Source organism: Colias eurytheme, chromosome 9 (genome assembly GCF_061535395.1).
Source record: "Colias eurytheme isolate Ceu_HAF_F1 chromosome 9, ilColEury1 Martin Lab GWU primary, whole genome shotgun sequence".
Lineage (NCBI taxonomy): Eukaryota > Metazoa > Arthropoda > Insecta > Lepidoptera > Pieridae > Colias > Colias eurytheme.
Window position 1 is genome coordinate 1,252,007 of NC_142988.1, and position 14,741 is coordinate 1,266,747.

The following is a 14,741-nucleotide window of genomic DNA, read 5'->3' on the forward strand; positions in this document are numbered from 1 at the left end:
TAACCATTACTTTTTTGAAAAGAGGTTTTTGGCGAGATAGTTTTTTCATTATTTTTAAAGTCACAAGAGATGTTTCAGGCAAAACCTATCTTGTCTATGCCTATCACGGTAGCAGATCCGTATTGTCACAATATCTAAAAGTGCCAGTATAATACTGTCTATATTACTAGCTACCGTGTGTTTTATCTTGAAATCGAACGCTCTATTTACAAGCTAAACATTATAAAAGTGTGAATTTTAATATTTGTCCCTTGGAGAATTATTTAATTTACAAAATTTTCAAACAATTTAAGTTTACAATAATTTCAAGTGACGTTTCTGACCTATAGGACCTATAGGAGCAATTCTTGAAATCTAAATTGATATTTAATCGGACAAAACAATACCGACAGTGAAAATTGTTCTTATCAAACTATAAATTATCCTTTTCAAATGTGGTAAATGTTAAAACTATGATAAGACGATTCTATTATTCTAGAATTGAATTGAAAAGTTATTTGTCCTAAAAATTATGTAAATTAAACAATTCCCTACACCAATACACGAATTTATTACGATACGGTACACTATGGCAACACTATCTGTGACGTCACATTACTCAAGTCCCCAGTGACGTCACAATACAACGTTAGGTATAACAATCGTATCTAACCACACCTACGTGCGTCTATCAGTACTATATGTGACAGGCACTAATTCATTTGATCCTTAATAACTTAGCCATAGAGAATAGACCACGCAATTCACAAACCAGAGACAATGAACACACACTAGAAATTTATGAAAGATAAAAGGTTAAAAATATGTAGAATTTGTTAAATAAATATAACCAATATTTTAACTATGTAGATCTTCCATATGTATTTGAATTAGGTTTTTGTCTAATTTATTAAAAATAGGGCTTATAAGAACACAATGAGCATATTTCCTATATTCAAATGTCATTAATTAATAATTTGTCAATTGCGTGTCTTCTTTTAAAGATACACATTAAATATTGGGGCAGGCAGAGACAATAAACATACCTCCAGTATTCCCTCCTCTATATTTACCATAACCATAGACTATACTTTCGCACCAACACGCCTATCACCTAACTGGTCGAAATCTTGGGCAGTAAACCAGGCTTAACGAAATCCAACCTTGGCTCATTGTAATAAGACACATAATCATTCTGTTCTAATATATTATAATGTAATAATGTAAATTGTAACATGTAGAATATCAAGGAAGTGTAAAAAGATTTTTATAGAGATAATAAATTCCAAATGAAATACTTTTTAATACAACACAAACGCCCAATACGTACTTTATAACCCTGACCAATATACATTCCGTATAGATTAATACAATATAATAATTATTAACTAACTTTCCCACATCTAGACTCAAAAATTAAGCCTTAACATATATATGAAGAAATAGAAGAAAATATATCCACCACAATACCTGCGTAAACCAAGTAAAATCCGGCAAAGTTATAATACAGGCCAGTTGAAAAGTCACCTTAAATACTTTGCTATACATTAAAAAGTAATCCCAAACATAGACACCCCTTTGCCCGTACATTAAAAAAAAATACATTCCAAACTGTCAGCAAAGAAACCTGTCAAAACTTGGCTGTACGCCAAAAACCCTTTGGCCTGGGGGTGAATTAAAAAAAGAATCACCTGACATAAAAACCAAAGACGCGCCAATTCCACTTCACTTCGTCGTCATATCCGGCCAGTAGTTGACGTAGTATCGGTGCGTGCTGCCTTCAAAGAGGCGATCGAGCCAATTTTCCAAACCATCGAGGAGGTTTTCTGCAATGTCAAATCAATATTTAAATTCCAGTAAGTACATGTAAACTTAAATTATGTATTTATAACAAAAACATAGTTTTCACAACATTATCTGAGTATCAGTTTTACTATAAATCATTGATAGGCTATTCAAACATTTTGAAAACATTGATAAATTTTGAAATTGCTTCTAATATTTTAAAAATAGCTACCTATAGTATTTATCAAAAGTTTTTCTTTCAAATAAGATAACGATTTATATTAGATGAAGATTTTATATTATTTTAGTACATTATTTATGTGTCTTGTATACTATTTATGTGTGAAAAATATTACTTTTAGGTCATCATTCAAGAAGGATCTATGTTATAGAAGTCTGGCCAGCCAAAGCTGAACCCAGTAAAAGGCGGCAAATTTAAAAAATATGGACCTGGTAACATCGGCTTAATTAGGAAAAAAAGAATTGATACTTTTGATATTCTTAGAGGTGATCATAGTATATGGGTACATTAGGTACACAACAAATCAGGATTTAAAAGTTATTAAAGGATGTGGTAGCCCTGTCAATAAAACATTTGACTTACATTATTTTTTTTTATTTATTAATCATTGTAACTCTTTGTGTTTACTACATTATAAATAAAAGCTTCCGCACAGCACTCTTTATAGTTTTACCCATATTTCAACACTAAAACCAATAAATTCCCAAATAATTTGAACAGTTTTCAACAAAACTGACAACTAACTACGCAGAAACGCCATGATGACATTCCAGATAGTGTGGCCGCTACAAAAAACACTGGGTTCAGCTTTGGCTGGCCAGAATCTATCACTATAAACATCTATTTGATATTGTTGAAGTGAAAACTTCTTTAGCGGCGTTGGGTATAAAATCTTAAACTCGCGTCAGGACACGTGACCTTATCGAAAAAGCGTAAGACGGATGGATATCAAACATGCTCAACGTTAATAATCAAGTTTTCACTTCTGCCGCTTTTTTGGCTTGTCATGACATGCACTCACCCTGCAGCAGCACGGGCGGCTCGTAGGGCTCCTCGTCCGACTCGGGCTCCGTGGTGAAGCCGATGAAGGCGCCCGCCTCCGGGTCCAGCGCGCCGCCCCCCAGCGACCGCGTCATGCGAGACATGCGCTGTAATGATACGATATAGAGGTATCAGATCGTTGTATATTGTTAGTTAATATATAGTTTTATTGTCAAACTAGCGGTCCGCCCCGGCTTCGCCCGTGGTACATATTTCGCAATAAAAGGTAGCCTATGTTCTTTCTCAGGGTCTAAAGATTATCTGTGCCAAATTTCATCAAAATCGGTCCAGTAGTTTATGCGTGAAAAACATACATACATACATACAAACCTTTCCTCTTTATAATATTATTAGTATAGATAGTATAGATGAAATTAGACTCATATCGATATTAGATTGTTTTATTGGTAGGGATAGAAGTATTATCAAATGGCATTTTGTAGCAAATTATGTGTATTACTAGTTTGAAAGTGTAACCTTTGGTAGTAACGTTACGACTTTTCGGGGGGAATTTTATGGGCAGAAGATGTTAGCACTTGCTCTCGATCCCAGGAATTAGTTTGAAATTTCGAAATTATTATTTTTTTACGTTTTTTTTAACTATTTAATGTATTCTTCAGTCCGGGGTCCCTCACCTTGTGCGGCTTGGCGCACTCGGGGTGCTTGGCGTGGTAGATGCAGAAGTACTTGCGGTGCGGGTTGAGCGCCAGCACGGTGCCGGTAGATGCGGCAGTGCTAGCGGGTGGGCCCTCACCTTGTGCGGCTTGGCGCACTCGGGGTGCTTGGCGTGGTAGATGCAGAAGTACTTGCGGTGCGGGTTGAGCGCCAGCACGGTGCCGACGCAGTTCCGCCCGTTGAGGCGCAGCGCCGCGCCGCCCAGCGACAGCTGCAGCACGCGCCGGAACCACTCCACGCCGCGCTCCACGCACAGGTACGCGAACACCAGCGTCTTGTTCCTGTCGACACGATACCCGTGTGTAGTGTATAAATAAATCAATATTTTACGACAATTTTCACACACGGCACGATCTGATTTGCACTGTAGAGACTGCAAATGTGTGTGTTAACGCTTTATGGTTGGCACATTTGTGACTAGCGTAAAAAAAATTCGCGTTTTTCTGATGAAATACATCCGTAAAAAGCACAATATCTAACCATTTTCTACGAAAAACGATAATCACAAATCCAAAATAATAAAATTACTTTAAGTCAATTTGATTAATGTTGTCAATCCTCATTGCGTATCGTCCTTGCAGAAAAATGTAGACCATTTATAGCCTGATCGTGCGGGGTGCGGTAAGTGTTTAATTTTGGCGGGAGGCGGAGAGTGTCCGTTCTGTAGCGCTTAGCTACTATTATGTATTCTGTGCCCATACTAATCTTTCGCTTGTGTTATGGAAACCAGATGGCTGATAAACTTACATATATCATTTTAAATAAATACTTTTATAGATAAATTAACACCCAGACACAGGGCAAACATCTATGTTCGTCACACAAATATTTGCCCCGGGTGGGAATTGAACCCACGACCTCTGGCTTGAAAGGCAGGACCACTACCAACCAAGCCAACCGGTCAGTCGAATACTCGTGTATGTGAGTGAAAGAGAGGGAAGTATTATGTCGTCTCTTGCGCACGTGTAATAGTAGGGGAGCCCAGGATGCTAAATGTGGATTTACTCGAGCTTCACGGGAACCTATTAGAATTGGTAGATTAGACCATAGGGAGAGAAAAAGGTCCTATAATGTTTTCACTTTTAGCGGTGGGGAAGGGTTTTTTGATTTTTTTTAATTTAAAAAAAGAAAAAAATTGGCTTGGAGATACTCAAGCGCGTTAGATATTGATATTTTGCATGCTCCAGGACGTCACTGAAAAAAAGTATACGTTAATCTGACGATTTAAGTGGCGATTTAATCGCTATGAAGAAAGGGTAAAAAATTAAAGTAATATTATTCGAGCGCGTCAGATTAATATATGGGGGGGTTAATTACAATATAAGAAGTCCCCATTTCGCTAATCTGACGATTCGAGCTCAACCTTAGGGAATGATGGATTATTCAAATTTTCCAGCGGGGCCCCTGAGCGCACCCACCAACCATAACTGCTCATATTGACTAGAGGTACTAATGAATAGCTAAGGTACCGTCCCTTATAGTAATCTGACGCGCTCGAGTAAATCCCAAAATCCCCTCTTGGGCTCCCCTACTATAACGGTGACACAGCTCACACAGCCCAGTTGGCTGCAGGCGGTCGGAGTGAGAGGACACGCGCGTCTATGAGCCGATAAGAAGGAAGGACATACACTACACCATGCAAAATACTCTATTGTAATATACGATAGTAGTATACAAAGTGCTTTTTGTAATACATGAGGCGCTCGATACAAAAATTAATGAATAAAAGCAACAAGTACTTTTTGTAATACATGAGGTAATAGATGGATATAATAATTTATGGTAGCGAAAACCAGCGTATCGTTTCTGAAAATGCGATCCCCGTGCAAAGTACTCAATTGTTATATTATATGAGGCACTAGATACAAAAAATAATAATGAAAACATCAAGTACTTTTTGTGGTGGTAAATGTTAAAAATATGTAAGGACGATTCAAAAGTGCTTCTAGAAGAAGTCGAATTGAACAAATAAATGTTTGAATTTAAGTTTAATATATGAGGCACTCGATACAAAAAAATATGAATGAAAACAACAAATATTTTTTGTAATACATGAGACACTAGATGAATATAATAATTTATGGTGAAAAACAACAAGCTTAAAAAGAAACTATAATATTTCGTATACAAATTGTTTTCGAGTCTATAAAATATGTCCGATTAACACTGTATATCCGTATAATTCTGGGGGCACGGTAATACCCCCGCCAAGTCTAGACAACACGACTTAGCACGTTGCCAATTCACTTATACATAGGTACAAAATTAATTAATCGACTTGCTATTATTTGATTTATGTATTTTTTACACAAGTACGTTATTTTTTATTCGTTTAAAGACTTGGCAGCTTCCTTTTAAGTTTGAGCACACCGTAATTTTTTTACTGAACGTGCAAAGTGCGATAGAAACACATTGAAATAAAACTCTGCCTAATGGACGTGCGGGCAGACTTATGCTATGGATATAATTTGAGCATGATTGTTTGACAAGTGGTTTATTGTACGTCATCGATGTGACATGATGACGAATATATATTTTTTTTTTACATTACATTTTAAATTAAAACAAAGACAACTATTTTAATTTATAAACACGCTATTTTCTTTCGAGATGTGAACATTATATTTTTTACTCATATCATATTATGTTCTATGCATATATTTGAAAGAATGAAGTAACTTACTTGCGATACGGCCACACTATCTTATGGAATTTAGACAACAACTGTACTCGACTTTGCATGTCAACTAGAAGTACAATTGTCCTGCATCCGGGCTTTTGCAATCTAGAAAAAGTAAAATCAGGTAAAAAGATAGGCAATAAAAAATTTAAGTAATTTTTTTATCGACAATAAATTGGCTACCAAGGTTTCCGAAAACATTGTAAACACGTATAAATATAGAAGTTGATTTTTGACCTTCGATTTTTCGGGCATTTTATTCAGAAAGTGTACGAAATATTTTGCAGCAGGTAACTGTTTTTAGAACTAAAAATGTTACTATGGTTACTCAGTTTTTGTAACTAAATTTTTAGAAATAAAAATTTCATTTTTGAACAGTTTATTGTTTTTGTGAACACAACAAATTGATCAAAATATTTTAAACTAGCGGTCCGCCCCGGCTTCGCCCGTGGTACATATTTACGTTTTCTCTAGATAAGTACCATCCTCGTACTTCAAGGAATATAATAAAAAAAGAATTATCGAAATCGGTTCAGCCGTTCTCGAGTTATGCGCTTACCAACACATTTTGCGATTCATTTTTATATATAAGATATTGAAATTATACCCTTACCTAACAAGTCCATTATACTTCTCCGCTCTTAGCTCATGCAGACGCATCTCCGGCTGCTCGCTCGGCTTGTTGCCGTTCTGTTGCGCGCGCTCTTGCTTCTGCCGTTGGATTGATTCTTCTTCCACTCGACTGCAAATTATTGGTTTGAAATTGATATTTTTGGTTTTATGGCATTCAAATGCTTTATAAATATAAATTTATAAAGAATAGAAAAAATTCTGGCGGGTCACGAGTGGCTGAATTGGTCAGGCATCCGCCCCGGAATGGCGCGAGAGGATGCGGGTTCGAGTCTCGCCTCGTGATCGAATTTTTTCTATTCTTTATAAATTAATAATTATTGGTTTAATAAGAATACATTATTAGTGACATTTTTCAGTTTTTATGCAAGTGGAAATTATAGTCGGCACGGCGAAACATGATCCCTATGACACTGACAGTTATTCCCAAGACACAACCTTGTTATGGCGTCACCATTAAATTAGAAACGTATTGGAGCCGTCTAAATATGGCATTTATTAATTTTTACGTAGCTCTAGGCCATTACAATGATATTCCATTAAAATTATAACAATTCTTAACATTAACGAGAAATTATTTCAATCTGACTTTACGTTTATGTCTTGCAAAACTTACATCGGTTGGTATTTATCGATTAGTGCGGAAAGTATCGATAATCAAATGTCGATAATGGAAAAATACCTAATAATTAGGGGAAGAAAAATGTATTATTAGCAAATTGCTCATATTTTTTAACGTGATAACGTTTTTAAAATCGTTTTAGTCGGGTGACATGTTCAGAAACTTGTGTCACACCAAAACCTCACGAGCGCGATCGCAGGTATAACGAGAGGGAGACGGACCGATCTCCCGTCTCATCTCGAGCGCTGCCACCAATAAGACGTTATCACGTAAACATCTCGATCGTAAACCTACTTTACAAACAACTAATTTTTTTGTTTATATATTATATACTCACATAAGATACGCCATGAGATAGCCCACGGCCAGCACGAGAGCGACTGTGGCCAGCACGGATATGAGCGAGATGGCATGCTGCGTGCGCAACGCGAGTATCGCCCTCTCGCTCCACTCGCCCACTTTCAGGAACGCCCGCCATATTGCGCTTTTCGCTGCTTCATCTAGTAATTCCTACAAAATATTTCTTTTCAAGTATTTTTTTTCCTTAATAAAATGTTCTGACACTTATTTATTTATTTGATTTGCCAACAGATGTAAGTACAATGTACATCTTATATTTATAATATATTTTGAGTATGTGACATAATTAGCATGTATAGCAAGATGTAGATCCAATTACAGGCAAATACAACATGCGTTTTTGAGTAACTTAAACTTAACTTAACTTAAGTAACTTAACTTCAAAAAACTCAATATAAAGTGTTATAACACCTATGGAACTGTATTATTGTTAAGATTTACATACATTTGCCAGAATAAGTGGCAAATAGCTGCGGCAAAAAGGTAGGTTTAAATTAATATTAAGATTTACATAAATTTGACGAAACAAGTGGATAATTGTTTCAAAGTGGGCAAAAATGGTCAAAGCTTAAGAATATTTCTTACAAATCTTGCCCTACTAGTCTATAACCAACCTGCACATGAGCTTCATAAGCGACCACTTCGTTCGGTTTTAGCAACCTTTTCACTAGTTGTTCCAAGGCTCTTTTCGTCTCATTCAACCGCTCATGATACTCCAGGGTTTCCTCTACATCATCAGAACAGTGCTGGCACGTGGGCCAGGTTTCGTTGAGCCACTCGAATTGTACGCGACTCGCTTCACGACGCCATATCACCACTATGCGGTGTTCTAGTGATGATATGTCTATGCCTGGTGGGGTAACGTTTGATTAGATTATCGTATATTGTTCAAAAATGGTTATTTTGATATCTTGTATGAGACCGATAATGCGACAAATAAAATAACTGTAAAATGACCACAATATGAAAAGGTGAAAAAGTGGTAATAGTAATTATACTAGTCAATGATCGTATACATATTAATGTATACGATCATTGACTAATTATTATTTAACTTGGAAAAAACTTTAATTAATTACTTATTATTGACGGTAAAGTTTTACTATGTTCGTTATTGTTGCGTTTGAAATTCCAAGTTATCGAGAGATACCGTCAAAACTATATCTGATGTTTAAAATTTGGTCGTAGCAGTAGTAGTGTATGTAGTGTAAATGTGTGTGCGTGTGCATGTGTGTGCGTGTGCGTGTGTGCACGCGTATGTGTGTGTACGTGTTTTACATACCGGATCCATTAGCGAGCGCTGTCAAAAAGTGCGGTTGCCTGTGCGCATACAAGTACGCATAACGCGTACGATCCGGTGCTTTTCTTGCTAACGGTCGTAGAGCTGGTAGAGCTCGGGCATCTCTAGCCACTAGTACACAGCAGAGTCTGCGACGGGATGCCCGCCACTCTACCGGGCATACTGCGTCTAGCATGCTCTGTGGAGAAATGTAGAGTTGTAGAGTCAAACGTGGTAGAGACAAATATATGGAGCTGAACTTGGCACGCGAACGCTTGCTCTACGTGTTTAAATTTACATGTACGCGTAGCCTGAGCGGGCGTAGAGCCAATCCGTAGAGGTGTAGAGACGGATGTGGTAGATACACGAACTTTATAGAGAGCAAGCAAAAAGTAGAACCCGATCATCTGGACTGTTACGCGTTCACATATCCGCTAGCTTTAGCTTTAAAACTCTACGTAGAGCGAGTTGAAATCGGAACTAGGCACACAACTAGAATACAGTCAAATCTAACACAATAACGGCAAGCGCCGTCATAAAACAGCCAAAGCAGTGATAAGAGTAAACCGTGCACATTTTCAATTTAACAATGCAGATAATGTTTAATGTAGCACCACTTTTACATATTAATTACCACTATTACATAGTGCATACTACCACTTCTAATACTATTCAAAACAGTTCAGAACTATATTCTAATCTTCGATGAAACTGGAAACATTTCTATCCTATACCCTATTCCCATTACCTGCGAAGACAACCTCGGTAGCGTCAGCATTTGATTGGCCTCGATCAGTTGTGTTAACGTTTGTGTCGGTATCTCAGTAGTGCTGACCGTGGCCACCGGTTCTGGTGAGTCTTCCTTCAGCAGCACCATGGTATCCATGTTCCTTTGGACCTTGTATCTAGCGGTCAGGTTCTGAGTGGCGCGGGAGGATATGTCGACGAAACTGGAAAGACATAGTAAATTGGGTGGGTAGTTTTGAAAATTAATAATAAATTTTAACAATTGCAAAAAAAAAGTAGGCAGAAATATTTTAACAGGCTACTTTTAAATAAGGATCAATAAAAAAAAAGTATATTTTTATCCGACTAACAGAAACAAATTTGTTAATCTATAAAACTTTATTTCAACAAAATACAGTGTGAAACATATATAATTCTATTTATATGGGCACACAATTGAAAACTTCCTTAACAAAAAACATACATGAGCCTGATGTGAAATCATTTTTATATTTCTACCCTAAAAGTAATAGTTCTTATTGAATACTCACGCAAAAGACACCCAATCTCTATAATGGAAGGCGGTAATCAAATATCTCAGACGTATCACCTGTCTCTCCTCAAATATCAACGCTTTCACCTTGTTATCTTCAAAGTCGTTCAAGAACGCGTTCGCGTTACTATCGTCTAAGTTCTGTATCATTTTATATGGGAACTTCCATCGGATGTATTCTAAAAAAAAATTTAATCATGACCTATGGTAGGTATATACATTTTTATGGCTTTTCTTATTAATCTCCCTAATTTTGTAAAATTATAACTTTAATATTCCTACTCAAAAAGTCATTAAAAACAAAACAAAATTAGTGTGTCTGTACTCTGTAGACATCCACAAACATTTCGCTTAAAAACACAAATTATCAACTTAAATAAATATTGAAAGATAACAATTTGAAAGACACAAAGAAAGAAATAATTTACTCTACCACACCACACATAAACTGGTTACAAAACATTAAAAATAAAATATAAATAATTGAAGTGAAACTTCTTTATCGGGGTTGGAATAAATTTTGTGTAACATGTTTTCGTTACGCGTCACATTTTTCCGTTACGCGCCATCTTTTTCTTATCCCTACCACGCGTGATTCGATGTATTTCTGTAAAGTTGCATATTACAGTAAATTATTTTTGAAAAATAAGGTCATAAAGAAGTTTCACTTCTTACGTGTGTACACTAGTACACGCACACATTTTTTTTAATTATTTTAATTTTTTCAATAATACATACCCAAAACCTTCGGCAGCGAGGCCAGACTCTCCTTATATATATAGATCTGTTTATCCAGTACAAACGTCAAGCACGGCACACCATGCACCCCGATCCTCCTTGCTAGACTCGCTTCATGCCCAGCATGGACTGTTGCCAACGTTATGCCGAGTGGCTGCAGGGCTTCCACCAGCTTCCTCCATGATGATGCTGATCGGACACAGTCGAAACACCAGTCCGTGTAGAAGAGAACTAGAGCCGGTGTGTGGATGCTCTTTTCTAGAATGTTGTTCTCGAAATGCCTGGAAGTAGGGGATTATTTTTATACATTAGACATAGATATTAAGTGTACCATGAAAATTGTGAATAAATTTCTTTATTTACTACAGTAGAACTCCAATTATCCGAATTAATGGGGACCGGGACCCATTCGGATAATCAAATATTCGGATAATCGGATTTTTTTTTTAAATTTGCAATTGGAGAGAATAAAAGCTACGTTTTGATATTGCACTATATTTTTATTGAATTAAATGAAAGAAACATGTAATTTTCACGTGTTTTAAATACATAAATAAAATGTACCTACTTATGTACAAGTTTAGAAATAAAAATCATTGTTTTTTAAACATCTCAAGTCAGTGTAGGCACAACAAGTGAAGTCAAGACTTGACGCGCAAACACTGGATTCGCGGGGGGAAGAATAATAGCGCACTTTGACTTTTTTTGGACAATTTTTTGTGATTCGGATAATCGGCGATTCGGATAGTCGGAGTTCGGATAATTGGAGTTCTACTGTAATTCTGTAGCCTTTTCCATGCAAACAAACCTTTCATCTTTAGAATATTGGCATAGTTAGGTTTAAATGTTTACATAATAATATTGTGTGAAAATGTTTGTCTCCACTAGAGAGCAGGTATGGGTGTGATAGAATATAAGTCTCAAAGTACATACCTGGTTGTAACAGACAGCTTATGGAATAGTGTTATATCTTGATCTTGTGTCCGGAAGTGAGCACTAAAGAAATCAAATGGATCATTGCTGAAACAAAACAATTTAATAAATCAAAATATAAATAAATAATGTTAGTTTCAAATACATATCAAATAATATGCAGTAACTCTATAGTGAAAAAATCTGACTATGTTATAAAAAACTAATAAAAAAAAAATGTTTATGTGAATCAGAGTTCAGTTAGATACCACATTTTAAAATCAAGAACATTTCAAATAATATGGAAAAGAAAAACATTTTAACATAATAATTTACAAATGAAACAGCAGACATAACATAAACATACACTCAAACATGCAATGCTACTAAGAACTCCAAAAATATCTTAAAACAACAAACGTACATGAGTCATTCATTAATTGAGCGCTACTTTATGTCAATGACTAATTTATTAGGTATTAGAAATTCAAAGAAAGCATGCCAATATAGAAAACCTGTTTATTTAGTTATTTATCTTAATATATATTATAAATCTCGTGTCACAATGTTTGTCCTCAATGGACTCCTAAACCATTTAACCAATTATAATAAAATTCGCACACCATGTGCAGTTCAATCCAACTTGAGAGATACTTGAGGATAGTTTAAACATGTAGGTACCACGGGCGAAGCCGGGGCGGACCGCTAGTTGTTATATAAAATCTATGAAAGAAGCTTAGTTAAAATAAATTCATTTAAATCAATAAACAATTTTAAATTACTACTAACATCCGCTTCACTGCATAGTCAAGGGAGAAACCGCATAGTTTCCATTCACTTACGATTTTCGGGATTAAAACTATCCTAAGTGTAAATCCAAGTTACCCTCTATGTGGGTGCAATTTTCATGGAGATCAGTTCAGCAGTTTTTGCGTGACAGTAACAAACTTACAAACTTTAGCATATTAGTATGATTACTACAAGTACAAAAACCTTACCTAAATCGTGCATACTGGCTATAATCATGCCGCTGTTTATACATGTGATCATCTTCATTAGTTATGCCGTAGAGGTCATACGCTTGTCTCCGTTCTGTGTCTGATAGTAATTCATACGCTTGTTTGATCTCAACGAAGCGGGACTCGGCATTTGGATCTTCATTTTTATCTGGATGCCTATAAAGTATTTTTGATTAATTATAAAAAGTAAAAGTGTTATGTTTCTATAATTTGAATTAGAAACATATATTTAATATATAGATGAAAAAAATATTCTCCCATGTAGTTGGAATTTAGTAATCTATAAATGAGTAGGTATTTAGAAATGGGGGCAAATTTGTCTTATATAAAATAAAAAGAAATTGCATAAAAAATGATTTTTTAACACTAAAAATCTAGTCTGCATTTGTATCTTATCAGTTAAAAGGTAGTTATAATGAAAATAGAATATCTTTTAACCCATTGACCACCGAGCGGCCCGATCGGGCCACGACACAATAGATTTTCTATTGTGTCTGTGATTCCGGGGCCTAATGGATTAAAGAATCTAGTTAAAACTACATCTTTTAATAATTTAGTGCTAGCAAATAAATCAAGCAAAATTACATTACAAAATAAGTATTAAATAACAAGTCAATTTAATTAAATTACACTAGATTTCCGCCCGCGGCTTCGCCCGCGTTTGCAAAGGAAGACCCGCATAGTTCCCGTTCCCGTGGGATTTCCGGGATAAAAACTATCCTATGTGTTAATCCAAGTTACCCTCTATATGTGTGCTAAATTTCATTGTAATCGGTTCAGTAGTTTTTACGTGAAAGAGTAACAAACATCCATACATCCTTACAAACTTTCGCCTTTATAATATATTATTATTATTATATTTTACATTCTACAAAGAATAGAAACCTTGGGTAGATTAAATCAAATATTTACACATCTTTTCATTAAGTTCTAATGAAAGAATATTATATGATATATTTTTTCTAAATACTTAATGATATGCATTAAACTTCCTGTCTCTTATAAATTATTTACAATCGTTTATGGCGAATAATTAATTAATGTGGAGATATAATTTAGAAGTAATAACAGAAGTTAATAAATCAAGAAGTAAATATGCCATGCGACGTACCATTCTTTAGCGAGTTGCCTATATGCTTTACGAATTTCGGAGAAGGTGGCCCTGCGATGTATGCCCAATATTTTATACGGGTCACCTATCTTCTGGGCTATGATAAAGGGGCACAATAACAGCACCAACACCACGCACAGCCATCGCCCTTTCCAACTCTTGCCTATCCATTGCATATTACTAAACTTCTATCAATCACAGAAACGGAACCTTTGCACTATTCATAAAACGGTTTTCATACCGCATTCATGAGTTCCATGACAAAAAACATTAGTAATGATTGCAGAAGAACAATTTTATGAATCTCTTATCACTCATTCGTCCTAAAATAGAACGAGATGGCTGAAGAGTCGCGAATTCGGGAAAATCTCGGAAAAACTGAAAATTACAAAATGTCAATCAAATAGCTTTTGTGAAACAGATTATTTAGACATAAACGATCCAGAGAGTAGACCTAATAAACTAATTATGTCAAATTGATAAAGACTTGGGTTGGATAGTAAATTTTATTGTTATTTGTAATTAAAGTTTATTAAAGTTCTACAATTTAAATTTAAAATTGAAAATTTTTATAATTAAAAAAAATTGGTATTTAAAGATAATTTGTCA

At 35.5% G+C, this 14,741-nt stretch overlaps 2 protein-coding genes across 3 annotated transcripts in view; both read right to left on the reverse strand.

The window, feature by feature from the left end:
• LOC149905558 (uncharacterized) overlaps positions 1-14,741 on the reverse strand; it is a 156,805-nt gene that overhangs the window by 20,590 nt on the left and 121,474 nt on the right. The gene's annotated exons all lie outside the window — the stretch shown is intronic.
• Positions 959-14,531, reverse strand: l(3)80Fg (dnaJ homolog subfamily C member 16 l(3)80Fg). 2 transcript variants are annotated; one of them, XR_016457055.1, is made up of 14 exons: positions 14,133-14,531; positions 13,001-13,177; positions 12,024-12,110; positions 11,091-11,371; positions 10,351-10,531; positions 9,822-10,023; positions 9,077-9,272; positions 8,409-8,644; positions 7,772-7,944; positions 6,796-6,924; positions 6,186-6,287; positions 3,463-3,783; positions 2,808-2,934; positions 959-1,805 (listed from the first exon to the last, which is right to left on the reverse strand). XR_016457055.1 is itself a non-coding variant. In XM_090105183.1 (14 exons), the coding sequence occupies exons 1-14, from the start codon at positions 14,306-14,308 to the stop codon at positions 1,705-1,707; spliced, it is 2,370 nt and encodes a 789-aa protein (XP_089961309.1). In that variant the 5' UTR covers positions 14,309-14,531; the 3' UTR covers positions 959-1,704. The 2 variants fall into 2 exon arrangements, 1 of the variants encoding a protein (XP_089961309.1); XM_090105183.1 differs by having other exon boundaries at positions 3,582-3,783.